The sequence below is a fragment of the Nesoenas mayeri genome (genome assembly GCF_963082525.1).
Source record: "Nesoenas mayeri genome assembly, chromosome: 1".
NCBI classification, from domain to species: domain Eukaryota; kingdom Metazoa; phylum Chordata; class Aves; order Columbiformes; family Columbidae; genus Nesoenas; species Nesoenas mayeri.
In genome coordinates this window covers 45,507,787-45,531,774 of record NC_137541.1, presented here as the reverse complement: position 1 = coordinate 45,531,774, position 23,988 = coordinate 45,507,787, and the positions used below count along the sequence as shown (strand labels likewise).

Here is a 23,988-nt window from a genome sequence, read left to right as displayed (position 1 = left end):
CTTCATAGGGAGTAAAAGATCTCCCAGCATGTGCATATGCACTTGGGAATGGACTTCCATCGCTAGTAAAGGCTCTTTGATACATTATTGTATCAAGCATCTGTGTGCACGCTTAGAGTACACTGAGTGACATAGTAACATATCTTTCATATACTAGGGTACAACTATAATATCAGATAAACAACAGTAGGCAAAATACCGATTTATTTGGTTGATTGATTGGTTGAGGTACAGAGCTGGGTGAGATACCCTCATAATAATGCATACCTTGAAATACCTATAAAAATTATCTTCAGAAGTGCTCAGCGGGGTTCATGCTATTGTAAAATGAGGGCTCCAAAGAGAATTATTAACATCCTCCACATAGATGAGCCAGAGATGGGAATTAGCAAGAAGCCAAAAAGTATTTGGGTAGTTAGTGCTACAACATATTTATTTTTTAATTACTGGTTTTTTGTTGAGTTTTTTTTTTTTTTTTTTTTGGTTTTCTGGGGCCCCAAACTCTCCCTCTTAATTATTTGTGGTTTCTGGCAAGCAACTACATTTATCTGCACCTCAGTATGTCACTTCCTGTGTTGTTCTTCAGTGGTCACTGTTGCATGGAGGCCTTCAGCATTGAGACCTGTGAACAGCTGTTTTCTCTGTGCTCTTGGAGCCCTTGCGAGCAAGATATCGGTTAATATTTTAAACAGTAGTGGTGTGCTGACACATGGATAATCAGGAAGGAAGTGGTCCTACATGTCATCTAGGTTTTTTTGTATGATGTTTCAGTCCTTTTCTGCACAATGATGCTACTTGGGAAATTGGGAAATTTCATTAGCATGCTTTTTTGGTATAAAGTTAATTGAGAAAAATTCAAAAGCTTTGTCCAAAGATTCATTTTTAGGAACTCTATTAGTCACCTTCAGATCTGATAGCTTTCCATTTGGCGTAACCCACTGTTATCTCTGCCATCTGCATATTTGGTTCATTTCCTATCTTTTTCATCTTAACTGATATGGCACAGTTTCAAAAGTCCGTGTAAACTTCCTGCATTTCCTTTATCTAGAAAAATTTGCTGTCTTGTCAAAGAAGGATGTCAAGTGAGTTTGGCACAATCTACCTCTGGTGAACCTATGTGATATCTTCTTTGATGATCATCTGTTTTCTTCTTTGTCTTTGAATTTTTCAAGAATAATTATTCACAGCAGCATGCTGACTTTTGATCAGATTCGTAGGCCTGGCACATTCCTGATTGTTTTTTTTTCTCCTTGTAAATGTAGGCACTATGTTTGCTTTATTCCACTTTGGAGTTTATAGATTTATTAAAAATTCTTTCTGCTGGAGCTTTGATCTCCTGTGCCCATTCTTTCACAACACTGAAGGTGAGCCAAACACTGCTCTTTGAGTGCATTTTCAGCTCACGATTTCTGCTTCCAGCTAAGTCATTTGTCCTATATTTTAATGAGCTTGTGCAATTTTGCTTTTTACATTTGGGTAGATATTGAAGGTATACACACAGAATCACAGAGTGGTTGAGGTAGCAAAGGATCTCTGGAGATAGCTGGTCCAGCCCCCCTGCTCAAGCTGCGTTACAGGGAGCTGGTCACCCAAAACCATCTCCAGTGGGCTTTTGAATATCTCCAAGGATGGAGACTCCACATTGTCTCTGGGCAACCTGTGCCAATGCTTGATCACAGTGAAAACATGTTTCCTGATGTTCAGAGGGAATCTCTTGTGTTTCAGTTTGTGCTCATTGCCTCTGGTTCTGTCACTGGACACCACTGAAAAGAGCCTGGCTCCATCCTCGTTGTGCGTGCCTCTGGGTATTTACATACATGTATGTATTTACATACATTGATGTGAGTATTTACATATATTGATGAGATGGCCCTGAGCCTTCTTGTCTCCAGGCTGAACATTCTCAGTTCTCAGCCTCTCCTCACATGTGAGCTGCTCCTTCCTTCAGGTTCACCCAGGTCATTGTTGGAACCTAATCCTATAGAGTCTTCCTGGGTCAGCTCTGTGGTTCTGGTGGAAGGATTGGAGCTGACTACTGTTATTTTCTATTTCAATGCTATGTTGGCAGAATAAAGTTAATCCATGCAAGACTTTTTACCAGCACGAAAAATGAGATATTGACACCCACAATGTCAGATTGCCACCACCTTAGATTTTCAAGGGCTTTTCTTACACAAAATTTGAAATATAAAGCTTGGCCTGTAGAATTGTGTAAAATATAGTACTGAATTAATTTCATTGCTATAGACATATCTGTCAATTTTTTAAAAAATTTTAGTAAGGAAATAAAACTTACTGCATTTGAGACATTGCTTTAATAACTCATGAGTTATTATTTTAAAAAAGGAAACAGACTGGGGATGAACACAAAGAGGGTCAAAAATCTCGTGTTCAAATTCAGAAGTTTTGTATCTATGTAAAATGTTGAACACGGCTCTACTGAACCTAGAATGGGAACCCACAGTCTCTGAACCAAGATTTGGAATATACAACAGGTGCTCTCATTTCATAGCCAGCCCTTGCTCAAGCAGTCATCTTCCCATCATTGGGGGAAAATATGCACAGAAATGGAATTACCCTTTCCAGAATTTGAAGAGACATGGTCTGGGTTCTTTGTCATCTTGCTGTAGTGAAAGAAGTTAATGTGAAAAATGAGTCCTGAAAACAGGGGAGAAGTGCTTTACCAGCAACATGCCATCCTGAGAGAGAAAGGAGGCACCAGGGCTCAGCAGAGCTGGCAACTACATGGCACTGGGTGTTAAAGAGGTTCCTTTTCACTCAGTTGCCCATAGCAGAGGCTCAGGCATGGATTCAAATAAATTCTTCTAAAATAGATAATTTTATTCCCTAACAGTGGGTCTGGCCCGTTTTGGGAGGAGGTAGAAATGGTGGAGTCTGTTTAGGAGGGATGTGGGACAAAAGTGCTTAGGAAATGCTGGGCAACATCATAATGCATTCAAATGTCAGGTTCAGAAAGAAAACTTGCTGCGTATTTAGGCAGTGAGCCAAGATGCTGCTTGGTGCTGAGGGATATGAAGGATGCCTACATATAATATTCTGATACACAGATTCCTGTAAGATTTCAGAGAGATTCCAGCAAGAGGCAACACCATTTCCCAGCATAATACAGCTATATACAGAACAGCCTTTAGCTGATGCGTTCTCTGCATGCCTACAATAGTAAAACATGTCTAAAATACAGTATTTTTTGCTTAGAATACTGGTGTGTCGCTAAATTGAGATGTTCAAATCCTCATCTGAACCCTTTTAAACCAAATGTAGCTTTTATCAAAACACTCAGTGACGTTTATTTTCACAAATGCTTTCTCCACCCAAATTGAACTGTTCTAAAATTATTTTGTTTAAAAAATGAAACAATAACAAATGAAAACCCCAGGAAACTTAACCTCAGAAACTTTTTGTTGTGACAAAACTTTTAAGTCACACTCGTTCTAAAACCTGACAACTTTAAGGCTTGCAAAATAACATTATTTTTGTCAAAGATCAGGATTATAAAAGTTGTATTCTAAAAAATAATGTCTCAAACATTATAAATTAGGAAAAAGAAGCAGCTGAAGAAGAACATTCACACAACAGAAGAACATTTACACAACTTCAATGGTAGTGTCAGTAGTGTTCCTTCAACAGAATTTTTCTCACCAAATACTGGGTGGACTAAAGATGTAGTACTTTCGTTTTATACACAGGCATGAAATAAAGCCAGTTTTAAATACACAGCTCTGTGTATTTAAAGTTTACTTTTCATTGTGATGAGCTGGTTCTGAGCCTGTGCTTTGTCTGCCTGAAGTGTGGGCTGTTGCCAGTAGAGCTGTTTGGGCTTCACCCCTCTTGTCCAGCGTATTCCCATCCTCTCCTTTCTGCTGGCACCTGGATTTCTGGGTGATCCTTTATTCAGGAGACTGATTAGACTATAAACTAACCTAGCTAAGAAAGAAAAAAAATATGGAGGTTTTTTTTTACATTAGATCAGTCACTTGCTCCTTCTCACCATTTGTCTGTATAAATATTACCATCAGTGTTCTGAAATGGTACTACAGCCTTCATCTGCACCTGCTGGTAATGACAGATTAAATTGACCATGTAACTGCAGCCTGGGGAGATGTCTCTGCTGCAAATTGCAGTGTACTGTACCGGCACCTAGACTAGCGATGGACACGCTTTTTTGATATTTTCCTTCTCAGCAGTCTGCTAAGAGGAAGAAAAGGACAGGCTGTACTCCTTTTCATCGCGTGACTATGAGGCAGGTGATACCAGAGAGAAAATAAATTGCAAGCTTAAAACTATGTAAAGAACAGTCTGGTTGTTACGGAGGCCAAGTAAACTCATCAGGCATTTTTGGATAACGCTAATATACTATCCGAACAGGTATGGGCCATATGGTATGTGAACCCAAATTGCCTTTCTTATTTTTAATAGAAAATTTGAAGACAAAAGTACATGATGATCCATAGTAAGTTTTGAGATCTGTTGGTCCAAAATTTTTTCAGTCCTTCTCTGTATTAATTACTCTGGGGTCATGTCTACAGGAGGGTTAATACTGCAGTACTGCTCTCACAACTTCAAGTCACAAATCAGCCTCCTTGAGACGCCTGAATTAAAAAAAATGCCTCACTATACTTTTCTTTTAGTCTTTATAATGTGACTGTCTCTTTTGTTTCTTGGATGCTCTTCAGTAAAGATGTTTGCTTATGGCTGTTGTCATTAGGAGTCATAATTAACATAATTTATAGTGAATAAACAAGTTGGTTCTTTGGAGCTGGTATTTTAAGGAGGTTTCCAAGATGATTCAGAAATACTCCACTAGTTTACCAGTCAGACACATTAATTTCATTAATTTGATTTTGAATGTAAGCAAAGGGTATGATCTGTGAGTTGTTAGTAACTGATATAAACTAGAGCAGTTTTCCTGTGTCAGTTCAGGCCGGTGACCTGCATGATTGGTGACTTCCCACCCCAAGCCACAGATATGGAGCCTGGCTGGCCTGTTACCCTTGCCCTCCAGGGAAGGTAGCATTTAGCACTTTTACTTTCAGTTTTTAAAGTATTTTTCATCTCTGTCCTTGACAGAAAGGTCCTGCTCAGCTTTTCACCTGTAATTGCAGGTCCACTTTTGAACAGGCAAATAATCCAGGGATCTCATTGCAGGTGGGTTTCAAGGCTTTATCTAGTGTGTAGTATTTCTTTCTAAGACTTTTCCAACCACCTGCTGAAAATGCAAAGGAAAGAGCTTTCCCCTGTCACAGATCCAGTGACACAGAACTACACACAGGCTATAAAACTTTCCTAACTCTTCGGGACACATGAGTACATGCAGAATTAGATATATATTGTGTATCAGAAAATATCCAGGAACAGTAATAGATTATTGGCTTCAAAGTAGTTTTTGGAGCCTGCTTCTAAATCAGATGATCTCCAGTAGTTCTGAGAAGACAAGGACTATGCTCCTGTGGCAGTGAAAGCAGAATAGGAAATTTAAATTACTCTTTTGCTGCCTTGAAGTCATTGTCTAAGATTAGTCCTGTCAGCGCCTGGCTCTCTGTTCGTCGAAGCACAGAAGGAGGTGCAGCCAGGGGAATATCACCAAGGCTTTTAAATACTGTTGCTTGGAAAGTCTTATTAATGGCTGTGTATGAGATCGATGCGCAATAATTCTTCCAAGCAGCATCTTTTTAAAAGCCTTTAGCAATCTGTCATCCTCATCTCCCTCCCCCCTGGTTAGAAAGGCACATTAGTCAGGAGAAATCGCACAGCCCTGGGAAGTTTCAAGCTGCATCCGCTGATGCCGTCAGGAAAATGCGACTGTGCAGGGGCACAGGTGCAGTTACACTGACGGCTGCTTCTCATCCTCGGCTCGGGTCACCCTGGAGGGACAGGCGGCAAGAAACGGGGAGGCAGGCGAGATTCTGTCAGGTGCATGGGAGCAGTACCGAAGAGAAAAATGGAATGCTCTCTTCCAGGAGACAAAGATCGCACTGTCTGTGAGTGTTAGCTCAACTTCTTGCGAGCTGTGTTCTGAGAGAGGGGGGAAAGATTTCTGTACTGTTTATTTTGTTCTGAGTTTAACCACCTGTTCAGCGTATCTTAGCCTTTGCTGTTGCTGGTAGAAATGTTTCATCTTTTTTTTTTCTTTAACTGATAATTCATAACTTGTAGTTATTTTGGAGGTGTTTTAAGCTCCCACAGTTTTTTTGGCATGTTGGAGACCTCAGCTTTGGAAAAACATATCCATGTGTAAGAAGAGATTTTTAAGCCTCTGATTTTGTGCAATGTCATTAAATATTACTTTCAAAGTTAATTTGCTGCATTAGCTATGGTTGGAAACTAGAGCAGGGGTTTACCTAGGCAGTAAAATATCGTAGTAAAGAACATCGGGTGTGGAAAGCCCCTGTCTATAATGGAGAAATCCTGAGTCATTTACTTCATGATGCATCAGCAAAAATAATTTGGGTGTGGCTTTGATTTTCAGCTGCTATTGTAACAAGACCGTGAAAGCAAACCGTGTCTTAATCCAATTTGTGATTGTAAAGGTTTTTCTCAGAATATGCACAGAATGCCTCACATATTTAAGTGCAATATCTGTGCTTGCAAGGCTGCAATAGGTGTAAGTATTTGAGTAGATATCTATCAAAGTAAGCTCTTTATTGAGGCTAGGAAATTCTTTACTCTAACAACCTTTCCATCAGGTAGCAATACACAAGCTTATATATGCTTGAATAGCTTTTAGTGTTTAGCTTGGTTTTGATTTTGTAGTATTTGTTTTTACTGTAGGCTTAGAGTTGCAAACACAATGCTTGATCTTCAGTTTAAGTGATTTTTCTTTTTTTTACCAAATCAGTGCTATATGGCAAGTGGCATTAAAATAAGCATTGAGAAGGGGTTAAAGAACAAAACTAATTTAGTGGACTGTTCTTAAACTGTGTGATATATCTTGGGTCTAGAATGAGACTCAACCATTTTCAACAATGAGAAAAGGAGAGTTATAATTAAATATATATATTGGAGTGAAATAATTTTTATTAGTATACATCTAAAATAAATATGATCAAGTAGTTATGAATGAGGATGAAAGAATTTTCTTTCTTGATTCTGGAAACAGGAGCTTATATAAACCTAGTCCATAATATAAATGTCTAGTTACGACAGAATGGCTTTGCAGTATGCCTGACTAGTGAATTAGAAAAGTCATAGAAAGATAATTTGTTTATTTGTTGTCAGTCTCTTCTGAGTCCCCAGAAAACCTTAATTCTTAAAATTTTCAGAAAGTATATTTCTACTTAGAACATTGACTGTTTCAGACTACCTTGCTTCACTTATTAATAGGTTTTTCCACATCTAATCTGTAAGAAGTGCACCAACGAATAATGGCATTTTGTGTTCTGGCTGTCCTGGAGCTGTTTTCTGTTTCTAGCACACATTTTGGACAACTAGTATAATAAAAAAATGTCCTGGCTGTAAATTCCCTGGCCTGTCTCTTGTGTCTAGGTGGTCTCAGAAAGTAACTTAGAAAAAGAAGAAACTTAGAAGAAACTTCAGAAATATATACAGCATATTGCTGAAAAAACCTGCTTGGTATCCTCACTTGCTTTAGATAGTATTTCCCATCAGTAACTGGTACTATGATGGTAAGATAACAATAAGCTGAATTATTAATTTTTTTTTCTTCTCTACTTCATAAATGATTCATCACCATGTCATTCTACTAGAGACAACTAGAGATAAATAAATGAACTTGTCAAACATGAGTAGTACTAACTATTATAGTTATTATCTAAGTTCAGAGTGGCTGAAAATATTAAAAAATACAAGGAAATAGTCTCCTCCAGAATAATACAATGTTGTATTGATAGGAAGATGAGATTTTGTATTTTAAATTTCCATTTCATTCTGTCCACTGAAACAACCTTGCTGTCGCTTTACCTGATATTCTAACATAAAAGCTTTCTCTCAAGTCTAAATTATATATACATTTTAATTGCAGAAAGTTTTTACATGTTTTTACAAACTTTGTAAAATCAGTTGCTCTTGTATTTACTTTTATTTTAATGTTTGATTGTTGAAAAAAGGAATGCATGAATTTTGAGCAAATAAAATTTGGAGGAAAAAAGACAGATTTTCCCCAACCAAGAAGCAGATTTTTTTAATACTATCATGACATTCGCAGGTGAAAACAGCTGAGCCTGGCAGTGTTGATGAATGACAGCATGAGTTGAAACCAAGGAACTTTTCTCACGGTTAGAAGTGCACGTGCAAGAATATAATCTGTTTTATGGGAAAGAAGGCATTTAGGAGTGAGAGGCTTGGGTAAGGGTGCAAGCTAGAAATTCAGAGCTATAATTTGTAAGAAATCAGACACATAATGAGATTTAATTTTTATTTTTGAAGCTTTGTGAAGGTGCTTTGTAAGAATTAAGCATTTGTAAGCATTAAGTATATTACTTCTATCTCTTGTATTGAAACAAGCAGTATATAGAATATTTTAATCGTATCATACTGCAATTCTGTGTAGTTGCATAATTAATAATTTTCTAATTCTTTAATAAAACTGGAACTTTTGTGTGAATGTTCACATACATAAAATCTACCCTTCAACTTTTAAAAATTCCCTTACTGGATTTTCTAGCCATTACTTACATATGTCATGGGAGGAATTTGCTACGGACTGTTGGAGACATGCTCAGTGAGTTACACAGACCACACAGCTTTGCAAATGACAGGCTTGTCAGCATCATTTAAATTTGGGCAGTATCTAGGACATTAAATACAACACATAAATAGTGCGTGGTTTTATCTTAGCATGGGCTAATGTATGTATGTCATCAGTGATATTTCTAATAGAAGAGGAGCGTAATCTTCACATTTTCTGAGCAAAATATGAAGCTGAGTGCACTCACTGTTGCTGGAAGAATTTTATGATCGGTTCATTAAGGTTCTTAACAATCTAATTTCACAAGGGCCTCAACCCACTTTTTATTCAGTGCTTTCTTTACCCACATCTTACATGCTGCTAATGGATTTAGAAAAGGTGACAATGGAGGTTTTACTTATAGCATAAGGGATTTTAGTCACAGCATAGTTCTTGTCGTTTAAATTAATAAAAAATGAGGTTTTCCAATGTGTGCTTCAGTTCCGCTAATAATCTTTTAGAAAAGAATGGGGAAGAGGAAGCGTGTGGAGCCAGAGAAATGTGTTAAAGGAGGATTATTGTAGCCTTAATACTTTCTGAGAAAATGAAAGAAGAGAACCCTTACCTACTTGAAGGAATATGTGACAAACATTTAAGTTAAATGGTAATCAACTCAATAATCAGAAAACTGATTTCCAGTTCCAAGCAGTAGAAATAATAATAATGATGATAAAATGATTAAAAAATTGCAAATCTACCCATAAAGAGACCTTGTAAAAGCCTTTGAACAGTTAATCAGAAGGCATCTATGTGAAACCTAGTAAGGTGCCTGTATTCTACCTTTATTACGAGAAGTAATAAAATTATTTATCCTAGTCAGGGGCTAAAGTTTCATTAACATTTGAAGAGATGGTATATTTTTACCATTTATGTAGAGTAGAAAATGTGCTAATTACAGTTATATGGAAGATTTTGATGTTGCCAAAAACCCAGTAAGAGGGAAGGACTGGGCATTTTTACATTTGTGTAGTATTTCACTTACTAAATGTAGCATTCGGGATTTTAGCTACTTCTCTCTGTGTTCAGTGGACAGGTTCTCTGTTTGTGTTTCTCTCTACCTTCCGTCATCCATTTTTGTGAGGAAATGGAACCAGTCTAAAGAGCATTAGACCAATTTTCTTGCTCAGCTTTTAGAAAATTTTCTTGTTGTGGAACCCAAAGCACTGAGATACTAGTGGAGAAACGCCTTGGGATATTTGGATTATTTTGCCAGGTGTCTGTATGTAGGTAAGCACCAATAAAATACAAGAATGGTCATGTGTCAAATCATGGTTAGCCTTGCTTGTGATGAGTATGATCAAGATGATGATCAAGATGCTGGACAAGTATGGCCAAGATGATGGACAGGTCTGTCAAGAGATACAATTTCTTTGGAGTCCTGCCTGCAGCGAGCATCAAAACTACGATTTTGAATAAAATGTTCTCTGTTCACCCACTGGTTTATCTATGTGTCTTGGTCTAAGTAGGAAAAATTCTGGCTGGTTCTGACTGAAACCTGCATGCTGCCCTGCAGCCTCTCGTGTTCCAGATGTGCTGGCAGTGCCCAGCCTGGCTCTGCGTGAAAAGCATTTTAAGACAACAAGGTTATGCATATCCATTCATATTCTGTGTTTTGTTCTGAAATTATTAAGCAAATTTAACAGTGTGTTAAATAAGAGAAGTACTCTAGTCTATGATATTTCTTTTCCATTTTAATTAAATAATTCCAGTAAAGTTCTACGTAGAGAGAAACATACCTTCTTTCTAGCCAGTCCAGAACAGCACATTGTTGGATTAGACTTAGACATATTTGAAAATATACTCAACCGTGGAGGAAGGGTACTTGGAAAAATGACAGCATTGAGTTGTCACACTGGAAAAATTCCCCCAAGGAAATGAATCACTAGAACCTATCCCAGCACTTTGCACAATCACCGTCATTGTGAGTGAGGGGAATTGTCTCTACCTCTGAGCTGGTACAAATGTTTGAGTTTCAGGTAGTGACTGGACACTGAATCTGTTGTGAGTAACTCAAGCTGAGGATGCAAACGTATGAATTTGCATGCTTTAAATAGGTAAGAGTGATCAAAATAGCATTTTAGTGATAGGGTTTAAAAAAAATCCCTAGAGGCAACAAGTTAGTTTGTTCAGCTACAGTGAATGATTGCATCAAGGTTTTATTGTATGGCAAGCCATCATTTGAGATTGGGCCATGTTGGTACATGACCGTAGGAGATGGGCCACCAGCAAGTTAATAATAGTTCATGTAACAATTTGTAGTAGATGTTCTTTTGTTTCTGCAGACCTCCACGCCTGCACATTATTTACTGTAAAGTTCTTACTTTTTATTTACAGTATTTTTGTTACCTCATTGGTAGTATGTTCTAATTCTTAAAATGGTTTGTGTTCTTCCTATGCAGTTTGCTAGTGTTCGCATACTAGTGTGGGATGTTGGTAAAATTTTTCAGAGGTCAGAATGAATCCCTAACCAACTAGGCTATTTAACACTGATTTCTGAGAGATTTTTCTTGAAAAACAAAGTCTCTTTACATGTCCTGAGTAGAACTGGAGTTAGCATAAATATCCTTTACATCAAATCAAATAGATACTGCCACATATGTGCATGTAAACAGAAAAATAAGAATTAAGTAAATCTAAATATCTGAGGCAGATGACAACAAGAAATTTCACAAGTCTATATAGATAAATATCTAAACATGTAAAAACCCACGCTCTGGCAGTCAGAATTCCATACTTTCTCTAAGGAATTTAATTAAGGACTTTTTGTAAATTAGTAGCCAGCAGCTTAAAAAGTTTGTGGGTTGGTTTGTTTGTTTAAATAACTGCGATATCCTTTTGCCAGAAGTGCCAGTACCATCCCTACATTTCTTATTTGTTTTTCCATTTCAGTAAAACCCTCTGTAGGTATCTAATCAGGTTACGCTGAGGCTTAATTTACTGAAGTTTGAAACATGCTCTGGTTTTAAAGTTTGTTTCAGTAGAAGCAGTTCGAAGTATAATCTATGCAGTTTTTATAAACTTTAGGAAAACAGCATCATTAAGTCTTCCAGAGTCACACAATAATATTTTAAAAGATGTTACCAAATACATAGTTTATTTATTGAAAACATGTCAGTTATAATCTAAAGAACCCTATCGGGTAACCTAGAAAAAAAATTGCTATGGGAAAAGTTGATTGGTTGCGTGCTCATTTCTTATCATATAGTTTTGTATGTTGACTCTCTTCCAGCCTCTTTCATTATGGTCAGGATAAAACTTAAGGGAGATAATTAAAGCAAAATTTTGACTTCATTGCTACTAACTGTTGGGGTTTTTTCATGTTGTGTAGAGTCACAGAATGGTTTGGGTTGGAAGAGACCTTCGAAGCTCATCTAGTCCAACCCCCTGCAATGAACAGGGACATCTTCAACTAGATCAGGTTGCTCAGAGCCCTGTCCAGCCTGGCCTGGAATGTCTCCAGGGATGGAGCATCCACAGCTTCTCTGGGCAGCCTGTTCCAGTGTCTCACTACTCTCATAGTGAAGAATTTCTTCCTTATAGCTCATCTAAATCTACCCTCGTTCAGTTTAAAGCTATTACCCCTTGTCCTATCACTACATTCCCTTGTAAAAAGTGCCCCTCCTGCTTTCTTGTAGGTCCCCTTTAGGTACTAGAAGGCTGCCATAAGGTCTCCCCAGAGCCTTCTCCAGGCTGAACAACCCCAACTCTCTCAGCCTGTCTTCACAGGAGAGGTGTTGCAGCCCTCTGATCATCTTTGTGGCCTCCTCTGGCTTCCCTCCAAGAAGTCCTTCTTATGTTGGGGGCCCTGGAGCTGAATGCAGTACTGCAGGTGGGGTCTCATAAGGGAAGAGCGGATGGCGAGAATCACCTCCCTTGACCTGCTGGTCACACTTCTTTTTATAAAGTCCAGTATTGGCTTTCTGGGCTGCAAGCATATGTTGCCGGGTCATGTCTGATTTTTCATCTACCACTATCCTCAATTCCTTCTCTGCAGGGCTGCTTCCAGTCCCTTCATTGCTGGTTATGTGGTGGCTTTATTCACAGTTGCGTTTTGTGGGAAACATGGAATGATTTTTAACATTGTGGGGTTTTTTTTCCTCATTTTTCTTTTTTAACTCTCTTTCAGAATTCCCCTCTCTACCAATATCTGCAGGATTTGGGACACACAGATTTTGAAGTATGTTCATCTGTGTCGCAGAAGGCAGAGCAATGTGCAGCAGCGGAAATCCAAAAAGAGCGGACTGTGCACGCTGCCCAGAAAGTGAGCGCTCTCCTGTTCTTGAGTATTTATCTTCTCAAAATAGAACCATTACTTCACAAACAGGGAAAATCAAAGAGGATAAAGATCAATCTCTTACTGTATTTAAACCCCGCCCCCCCCCCCCAAAAAAAAAGAAAACAAACAAAGAACCCCAACCAGTTGTCATACCTTGTCTGCAAATGTGTTTGGAAATACATGGTTTGCCAGCATAGCCTGAAGTGTTTCTTTGCCCTTATGTAAGCTAGAGAAGCAAAGAGGCTTTGATAGTGAATTTTTTGAGTGTTGTAAATTATCTTATTTGCTGGCTATTATTATGTTAGCTTAGCGTTACATTCTGGGAACAAAACCTGTAATTTTCTGGAACAGAATATTTATAGTTCCCAGCCCTTCTTAGGCATTCAGTTACTAAATATCACTTACTCTGTGACAAAACATGTAAAGAAAGGGGATTTCTGGAAAGTATAAATACAGTATCCAATCTGAACAAGATAGTAGAACTGTGCTTAGGTTATGCCAATTTTCTAACAGTAACAGCTGACAGGGATTAGCTCAGATTTCTTATTTCTCTGTTGTTCTAAGTAAAGTCTTGTGGATTTTTAAAATACATTTTGGTATTACAATTGAGAATTTTGCCATTTAACATCTACTATGGCATACACATTTTTTATTTTCCTCATTAAAAATAAATGGTAGTTTACTTTTATTGGTAGTGTATGGGCCATGTGACTCAGATGAGGAGCTATAGTGTGGGTGAGGAAACTTCTAAGGCAGCAAATTTATTGAAAATTCAGTAGTCAGTCTGTCTTCTCCTTAGCACCTAGGTGGAGCGTGCAAACAGCAGTCATTTTCTGCCCACCTCTTTCACTTCCACAGTGGAGAGCTCAGTTTTCAGTGGACATGCTCCAGCTATGTGCTAAGCCAGGAAGAAAAAGAGGCCTCTGTGCAGATTTCTCTGTCCTGGCCACTGCAGGCTGATGTGGGCAGCACCTCAGCGGTAAGAACCCAAAGCAAGCATTCATGGGTTGTGTCGTGGTTTAACCTGAGCTAGCAGTACAACCATGATAGCCGCTTTCTCCCAGTAGGGGAGAGAATCAAAAGGGAAAGGAGAAACTTGGATTGAGATAAACACAGTTTAATAAAATAACAAAATACTAATAAACTACTAGTAAATATATGTATATATATAATAGAAATAAAAAATACTCAAGGCAATTCCTCATGAACTCCATCCACACAGAGCAGCCAGTCCCAGGAAGCAGCACCCAGTCCGCAACAGCGAAAAAAGAGGAAAAAAGCAGAAAGGCTCAGAGGCCTCTGCAAAACAGCAAAAGCTGGACTAAATGTCCTGCACCAAAAGCTCCCCCAGCTCCGACAAAAAAGAGCGAAGAGAGAAGTGAGATAGCGGAAGAGCCAACAGGAAGGACCCAACTCTCCTGAAATAATGAGCATTACGCTGATGGGATGGAATACTCTTATTGTTCAATCTGGATGTCAGTCAAGCTCTGCCCCATCCATGCTCCCCTTCCTCGCTGCCTCACACCTGTGGGCAGAGCACTCAGAATGTCCTTGGCTCTCAGACCAGAGCAATTAAAAACATTCGCTCTGTGCGGGGGTGTTATCTCCTGTTCTCAAACTAAGTCCAAATAATGACTGCGCTAGCTATGAAAAAGAAACGTTTCTAACTGCACCAAGAAAATTAACTCATTTTCAGTCAAACCAGCACAGTAATGTTTACAGTAGTATGGTGAACTCTCAAAGACTGACATGCACAGTCTTTGAAGCTGAAGCTTAGAAGTCGCACTGTGAAGCTTATTCATGTGGCAGTATTCAAAGAAGTGTTGGTAGGCTCCTCTTTTTCATATAGCGATATTCATTTCAACCACTCTCTGTATAGACTATATAAATTTCCTCACACTCTCATTAGTCTGTTTGAAAAGACAGGGTAATAAAACATGAAACATTTTGCTTTGGTATTCAGTCCTCTTGGAGTCTTTCATCATGGATAGTTGATGTTTACCTGTTGGGCAGGTACACTGCGCTTTTTGCTTCACAGCCTCAATCCCCAGTTTCTGAGGTTTATAAACTTGTGTGCCATGTCTCACTTCTCTCCTACCCCACTTTCTGATCAGAGGTGACCACGTAGATAAGATACAGGGTTCATATCCATTGAATAGACCAGTAAGTACCACTGCGTGCCCAGCACATGGATTAGACAGAGCCTGTAAAAAATAGTCATCCTATAATAAGAATCCCTAAGTTTAGTGCGGTTCAGATGTTCTCTTGTAGAGTTTACAGCTTTTCTAAGAGTTCAGCAATCCTGTAGAAAAAAATTGCAAAGGAGCTTCATATAGAACTCCAGTCTCATGTGCGGAGGATTTGTGAGCCCTTGAAAGAGATTAACTACGGGGGTGGGGATGCTTGCAAGCGATGCTTGCAGTGTCGCCATGCTTCCTTGACTGGTTTCTCTAATGCAGGATTATTTTAAATTTAATGAATAAATTGATTTCTAGTTACTGTTGCTGTGGCTAGCTATTGCATTTGTAATAACGATTGCTTCTATCACTAGTCGCAAGGCAAGGCTGAATTTAATTCCGGGATTAACTCGTAATATTTTGTATTTTAATTTCAACTACCTTTAAAAGTATTCTTGGAAATATTAGATCCACTACCCCTGCTTTTCAGAATTGTCAGCTGGCACTCACTGTAATCCTTAGGAAACCACCTGAAAATATATCTTCCCTTTAAAGCTATTGGCAGTTTTGTGGTACATTTGAATTGAAGATACGTGTTCTGGTTTAGTGCAGGAAGACTTTAATTAAACCACTGTTAATTGAAAATTAGAGTGATATATTTAATTGGCTGATTATCTGTTCATTACTATGAAGTAATGCATGGACTGTTGCTTGTTAGCTGCATTACTTTGTTTTACATATTTACTTTTATGAGCGTCAGTAAAGCAGTGTGATGCTGTGTTGTACATAATTTCCACTAAGTTTAATACAAAAGTGCTATGGGGTTAAGAACCTCAAAAGCATTAAGATACACTGCTTTTAAAGGCCTCAATTATTCTATTTTTCCCTCTCCCTCCACCTCAAGCATTTTACACTTAGTTTTATTGTGTTGGGAGCAAGTCCTCCAGCATTGTGTCAGATGTAGCCATAATTCATCAAGGTTTGCCTTGCAACATGAAGGGAGTGGGCGTGCGAAAATGGGCCATCCATTTCTGACAAATACTGGGATGACATTCACATTGTCTCATCTCTGTCTAGACAAGGATACACGGTGGAAATCAGGAAGAAACCTGCATGTAACTTCTAGTGATAAAATGTGATAGTTTCTTCCTGCTGCTGTTCCGATACCAGTTTGGGGACATTAATACTTTTCTTTTGTAATCTGGTGTCAGAAAGTCTGTTTTTGTCATTCAGTTTCTGTGTTCCGTTTTTATAGGGTGTCTCAAAAGGAAGGAGAATGAGGTAGAGGCAGCTGGCCACACATTTAAAGTAGTAGACTAGATCTGAGGCTTTGTTGCAACTTTTTATGACATACAGGCAAATAATGTACATTCCCCTTCAATCATTTCCTCATTTTTACAGGAGACTATTATCACTTCCCTTTTCTCACTGGCCTAGTCTACTGAAATTATAAAATGTCTGGAAAACAAATGGTTTCTGAGTTCTGAATATGTACCTACCCACGGTTCTAATATAAAACGATCATAGTTGAGGCTTAGTGTAATGCAAAATATAATCACAGGGAGTAGATGATGTTCCATGCTGATTGATGCCTAGTATGTGTGTATTATTTTCCTTCTGTTCTGAAAAGCAAGTTTACAAATGCCTTAAACATTTTGTTAAAATAAAAGTAGTAAAACTGCAGTATTGCTTTGAGTTGAGGTTGTTTACTCCTCTTGTATTCAGTCTAGTAGGAATCAGATACAACCTGGTGATATGTAGCAAGGTTTAGGCAAGACAAAGATCTAGTTTGGGATGTTCAGGGACTGAAAAAGCAGATCTGGGGGAAAAAAAATTTAAAAAGAGGTTTTTAGTGACTGATACAAATGTCACTGCTGTGTCTTGCTGTCCTGCCAAGCAGAGCACATGGTTCAGCCTTCATGAATCGCGGAGGCATCAGCTGAATTTGAAGCATGATTTGAATAGTTTTGAAGGTGTGTGGTTTTGGTAGTTTTTTTTTTAAACTGGAGCATGGTCTTAATGAACATTGAGCCGAAACGCTGTAAAGGTGCTTCAAGATTGTGTTCTGAGGGCTGATGAAATGCCAAGCGCCCACCTGAGGGAGTGTAGAGATGTGATTTAGCAGGGTAGTTATAAGTGTGGTGTTCCTGGCTGTAACCAATCTCTGGAGAAAGTCACAGCTAAAGTTCTGGTCTCATGATCACTTGACAGTCGAAAGCACTGTCGCCAAGAGCTCCTAGACCTCTTTTCTGGAGTTAAATTCTGCTTGATCTTTAAAGAGTGTGTTTCTTCCCATTTACATTTTTCCTTTCTCACTCATTTTCCTAGACTGCCATGCAGATCTGAGTGTTCAAACTGATTATAGTGTCACACCTCATTTCATCTCATATGTGATAATATTTTGTCACTAGAACAAGGCTGGTACTGGAGGCAGCTACTGAGGGTTGTGTTGGGCCTGTGCAGGTAACCTGGTGTTGAAAGGCAGAGGGACCAGTCCTTTGCCTTTGCCTAGGGCTCCCACCCACCTAATGCTAGCTCTGGGTAGCTGGAAGGTATTTAATATGTAGCATTACCTTCTTTCTGAAGTGCACAGAATTGAAAGGTGCCAATGCGAATGATGATATTATAGGTACTTGTTAGTTTGCTGTTTCAGGTTCATCCTGTACAGAAGAGAAATAGTCCTTAGAATTTGATTTTAGATTCAAATGAATGAACCTAAAATGTGCATGTCCTCTGCTATTTTTTTTAAATGTTAGGAGTTATGCGTCTTTGTTATTCAGTTTACAGAGAGTTTGACTGAGCCTTGTTCTAAAGTTGTAAGAAGAATACTCCAGAAGTGTTGGCAACATGACGCGACTTGTCTGTTGATGAAAGTTGTTTTACTTGTCAGTAACACTCCCAATGGGAGTGCAAACTGTGAGACACTGTTCCAAGGATCTGAATAATTTGATGAGTTACTGTGCTCTTCTGGGTCACAGCCCAAGACAGTGGGTTGTCTCGTTTTGTGTTTTCAAGCACTGACATGCCTGTTGAGTGTTTATGCAAGCTCAGATTTTTATTTTTAAACTAAAACTTGGAAAATAAACAAAAAGATTGCTTAGGTATCACACTATATGTTTTGTTTTGTTTCAGGAATTCCACAGTCTAGTTTAGTCAGCTGGCAGCAGTAAAAATTATCTTTGGTGAAGATTTAAATGTTCACGATAAAAATTCAAGGGCTTAAGAAGGCTAAGCATTTGAAAATTGTACTCTCCATGAGGCATAATTTTACATTGTGAATGGACAACACTTTCTGTCCTCTGCTTTCAAAATACTGGGAAAGGTGCTTCTGAATGAAGTAGCTGTCTGCAACTCAAATGCAGAGCAAGGACTTTTGTTTAGTTAATCTCAATTTTCTACAAATTGTAATTAGAAAATTTTGTACTATTTTGCACCACTTTACAAGAAACTTGGAGGATAATCTAGTGCTGCAGTTTGTGACACTCTTCCAATTTACGTCAGTGCCCTTGAGCAACATCAAAATATGATCACTTGGATTTATTCCATGGTCTCAGGAGTGTGGATTGCTGGGATAGCTCCTCCTTATAAGCAACGATGATGTCTGTGTATCGGGAAGAGTTATCATTATGAAACTCCTGGTATTGGTTTGTCTCTCCACTGACCTAAAAGCTCTTCGTTTTGGCATAGGTCTACAATTCTAACTGTATGCAGAAAGATGTGGCGTATGTAAAGAAACATTTGATTAGGCTACTTAAATGGACACTAAAGTAAGTTATTTAAAAAATTGTTCTATGAAGCATAGGGACTTCGGGGTGACAGTTTCTGATATGACTCAAAGCCTTTCTGCCGGGGCTTGCTGCTTCAAACTTGTGTCCCACTGCCTTCAGAGGCCTGTCCGGCTCATCACAGGGTGAACTGCAAAGCTCCAGCTCCCGTTGCTTGGTTTTACTATTCTGTTTCCCACGTTTTACTTGGGGAAAAAACAAACAAACAAACCAACCCCAAAACAAAAAACAACCAAACCAACCAACCAAGCAACCAGACAAACAAAAAAAACACGAAAGAAATGGAAGAAGCTGATTTAATTCAGACATTTTTAATACGTTAAGCTATTATAATCTCCTTGGAGGTTTTTGTGTTTGTATTTTTTCTTTTTTTTATTTTTTTTTTAATTTTGAAATAGTGTGCCACAAAATGTAAATACTCCACAATTAATTTTTTTTACATACATTTAGCTTGATAGTATTACATGTCAGCAGTCTGAAAATTAAACAGTAAGGCCTTAGAATTAATGAATTATATGTAAGTAATTATTTTGAGAAATACTTCCTGTCAGCTCAGTGTGAGGAAAGTAGATACACAGTGTGTGTCAAAACCTCAATTTTTTTTTCATTCAGTGGCTGCAAAATCACGCATCTATTTAATTATAATCTTTCATACATCATAGTTTAGGAAGATACGTGAGTAAGATGTGTGGTAATGGAGAGTGAGTCCGTCATTGGTGTTCAAAATTACGTTTATAGCTCAGATGAAAGTGTGGATTTAGGTTGCATGGGAAACAGCATGGAAATGAAGTACCTGATAGCACATGCTGGTTGGGACAGGGAGTTTCTGGAACAGTACCTCTGCTTACAGTCACTCTTCCCTATGAGGACAGTCTGAGAGGGTTGTGATTGTTCAGCCTGGAGAAGAGAAGGCTTTGGGGAGACCTTATTGCAGCCTTTCAGTGCTTAAAAGGGGCCTGTAAGAAAGATGGGGACAGACTTATTAGCAGGGCTTGTTGTGAAAGGACAAGGGTAATGGTTTTAAACTAAAGGAGGAGAAATTCAGGCCAGACAGGAGGAAGAAATTTTTTACAATGAGGATGGTGAAACACGGGCACAGGTTGCCCAGAGAGGTGGTAGATGCCCCATCCCTGGAGACATTCCAGGCCAGACTGGATGGGGCTCTGAGCAACCTGATCTAGTTAAAGATGTCCCTGCTCATTGCAGGGGGGTTGGACTAGATGACCTTTGCAGTCCCTTTCAACCCAAACTATGTGATGATTCTAGGATGCCCTACCTCTTTTCACAGCTCCTCCAGAGCCTTGTCCTCAAGCTGAGGTGGTCTGCCAAGGAGAGGTTATTCCTCTCCTGGTCTTTTACTTTTCTTCAGTGCCTATCCGCCATTTAACTTCACTGCTTGGTTTTATCTTCAAGGAGAAAGTCCTTCCTATCAATGCGGTAGCTGCCAACTTGAGATCAAACTAATTCTAGCTGTAGTTATTTTTAACAGTCCAACATAACAGTCCATTATGCTCTGAATAGGTGGGGTTACTGAAAGCTTTATTTCACACCCTTGTGTACAGGCAAACTGACGGGAAGCAGATGTTCCCTTAGCGTGCTCTGAAGTCAGGCCAGACACAGTAAACGAAACTTCCTTACAGGTACTTGGGTCTGAGTTAACACAAAAAAGCAAATGCAGAATTAAAGGAATTGTCTGTTGCTATTTATTTGGTTTTGCCTTAGGGTTATTTTTAATTAGAGTAATTTCTGTTCCCTTCAGCAAAGCATCCTGTCAAAACTAGTTGAGTTCTTCAGAAGCTGGTTTCCTTTTCCACAGTATAAGAAAAATGATGACGTACTTCACCGACTGGTAAGTGATCACTTCTTTTTTTTTTCCATTTCCTTTCCTAATCCAGAAGTCTTCTTCTCCCCTGTACCTCATCATCTGAGCACCGTCTTTGGTCTGTGTTGTTGGTTTTGGCTCTAAGATTTTTACTTATTCTTCAGGTAATATTGAGTCTTATTTTCAGAGTTACCATGCCAGATGAATTTGGCACAGAAGAACAGGAACAATATCAGTAGCCAGGTTGAGGATGTTCAAAATGTGGAAGAGAGATTACAATAAAATGTGTGAGAAGTTAAATACATTCTTAAAAACCGAAAGGAGTTAACCTACCGTGCAGCTGCCCCCTTCGGTGGGAGGCAGTGTGGAGATGCTAACTGAGAAAATTCACTTGTTGCAGCCTCGTGCCTCGTTCAAGATAGAAGCTCCAGATCTTCACCCGAGTGTTGCTTCACCCTCTGTTTGAGCTTGTTAGCTCAGGTGTAGCACCACCACCACCACCGTGCAGCTGTACGACCCATGGAGCCAGCCTGACCTGTTTGTTTCTGCTCTGCTCTCCACAGTGCTGCTGCATTTGAGAACAGTGAAGCAAGCTGAGACACCTCTGTTATAATGCTTCAGCACAGTGTTACGCATTAAGGGCAGATGATATCTTTATAGTGGTCTGGCTATATAACATATAATACCTGTATGTTCTCATCTCAGCAATTCAGAAGCAGGCTGTGTGTCCATCTGCCTCACCAGAAGTTGTATTCTCCTGCTCCTGGATCCTGCAGGAACTTTTAGGACTCAAGTCAGACTGTGTGGGGTAGACCTGAAGGGTGATAGTTCTACCCCAGATAGTTTTAAAAATATTATTATGTTTATTATTATATTATATATAATATTATTATTATTTTAAAAATTATTAAAAATAATTTTATTCTGCCTTTACACCCCTTCTCTGCAGCACCACTTCCTAGCCAGTTCAGTCTCTAGCCTGGCCTTGTCTGAGATCTGCTTTAACTTGCATCCAGCTGCTTCAGGTTCCTAGTCTGGTTTGCAAATGTCACACTAGTCAGAATCTAAGAGTTAGTATTTTGATTTAATTTTTTTTTTTTCTACTACAATACAGGGATGATGTGTTCAAATGTAGCTTAAAAATGTTGAGCAGCATGAGAAATTAGGGGGTTCCATTTTTCAGAGAGTTCTGCCAATTCCAATTGCTATGTCTTCTGCTTTATCTCAAGAGGACAAAATTCCCTCTGAAACCTCTCAATACTGATCTTTGGTTGACTTTTTTCTTCCTCCATCTTCCCCTATGAATCAAAGGTATTAAAAGCTTTTTTTAGCCTTACTTCCTTGAGATGGAGACACAACTGAAAAACATGGAAAACATGTTTCTCCTGCTGGTTGCTGCAGTAGGGTACTGAAATGACACAGGATCCATCGGAGGAGGGCAGTTTCCTCTTGCACAGTCCTGAAACAAATGTTTTCTCAGAAAAGTAGAATGCAAGTTATCTCAAGTGATATCACTGTATGGAATTAAACTTTTGAGTAGCTATCTTACTGTTTCATAAGGAATCTCATTCTGTCAATGACAGAACTAAACAGATTTAGTACTTTTGAGTTGTCAAACTTCTGTTAACAGCTTCTGTAAGAGGGCTTTACAGGAATATTCTCCTTTGGGGTTTGTTGTGACATTCATAACTTGAAGTGTTTTGTAATTATAGTTTGGTGCAGTATGCAAATTAAAATTTCAGGGGGCTTTTCTGATGGATATATTTGTCTTCAAGATCTGTGTATTTGTCTTGAAGAACTATAGCTGTAGGAAACAAATTTAGTAAATGTTTATCATGACATCAAAGCCACAAGTAAGTAACTCCCCACAGTTTGCTTGGAGTTCAATGAGTGTGAGGTCTTCAGAGCCCCATGCTGTTTAATGTTTGGATCAAGTTCCCTTGGGAAAGGCACAGAATCCTGCAGGAGAGGCCTTGTCAAGCAGCTTGAGTCCAGTGCATTGACCCTGCTGTGATTAAGTGTCCACAGGTGACATTTGTTAACTAATTTGTAATATCTCTTTTTCTAATTTTTCTTTGTTAATGACATAAATTATGTCATGACATTAAAAAAGTGTTTGCCATTTTGTTCATGATCTTCTAACAGATATAGTGTCTCTCTGATTCTTTTGATTCCAAATATATATATTGGCATAATCTGTGGCATGTTTCCCAGGTATTGTTACTGTCTAGGTTAGGTCTCAAAGTCAGTGTGATGAATCCTGCAGGTCTGAACTGTTAGGTAGTATGTGAGTTTTTGAAGTTAAGCAAGTTTGATAAAAACAAAGTAGCTACTTGTGATATATCCGAAATATTCCTGTAGTCCTTGGGAACAGATTGTTGTCAATGAAGTGTAGAGTGTCTGAGTATTTTCCTTGTTCTGCTAACTTGATTTTAAGAATTTGCATATTCTTTACTAATGCCTGTTTTTTCTCTTGCCTGTTTGTGGTAAGGATGTTGGATTTCGATTTGACACACTCCGTACCATCCTGCAACAGGAAGTTCTGCTGCAGGAGGATGTGGAACTGATTGAGTTCCTTGACCCCAGTATCCTGTCTGCAGGGCAGTGTAAGCAACAGGAAAATGGACAACTTCCAACGCTACGCTCCCTAGCAACTCCTAATATTTGGTATTGTACAGAGAATATCTACCACTGTATTCACTGAGAAACAAACAAACAAAATACGTTGTGTGTTCTTTGTATAAAATGCAGCAATAAAGTCACAATTTTTTTTGTCAGGTCTTTTTGAATCTTCAGTCCACTGCTCCCCAAATTTATAGATAAGCATGTTTTTTTCCCTTGGGCGTTTTATTGAAAGAATGAGTTTTAATCTGAGATAGCTACATGAACTTAAATGGATATTTACAAACTCTAATCCATGCTATAAGGAAGAACTAACATGGTCAATTAATTAATGAATTTTGAAAGCTATACAGTGGTGATTTTAATAAATGACACATGATTGTGTAAACTGAATTGGAAAGTGTTTTCTGTGCTGTCATCTTCATAAAGTATCTTGATAGTAGAGGAAGGCAGTTAATTTTCACAGATGTAGAACACCATATGTACAGACTAAAGAATATTTACATATGATGCATTCAGAGGCTGGTGAAATTCACCCTAGAATACTGAAGGAGCTGGCTGAAGCAGTGTCTGAGCAGCTGCCACCTGTATGTGAAAAACAA

At 38.6% G+C, this 23,988-nt stretch overlaps 1 protein-coding gene across 2 annotated transcripts in view; it reads left to right on the top strand.

Moving 5' to 3' along the window:
* The window catches only part of VEZT (vezatin, adherens junctions transmembrane protein), a 57,999-nt gene that overhangs the window by 2,173 nt on the left and 31,838 nt on the right, over positions 1-23,988 (top strand). For both annotated transcript variants that reach the window (XM_080352534.1, XM_080352533.1), the window contains exons 2-4: positions 12,831-12,965; positions 20,702-20,791; positions 23,256-23,431. In XM_080352534.1, coding sequence (XP_080208660.1) covers positions 12,831-12,965; positions 20,702-20,791; positions 23,256-23,431 — 401 coding nt within the window. The remainder of the gene's footprint in view (positions 1-12,830; positions 12,966-20,701; positions 20,792-23,255; positions 23,432-23,988) is intronic.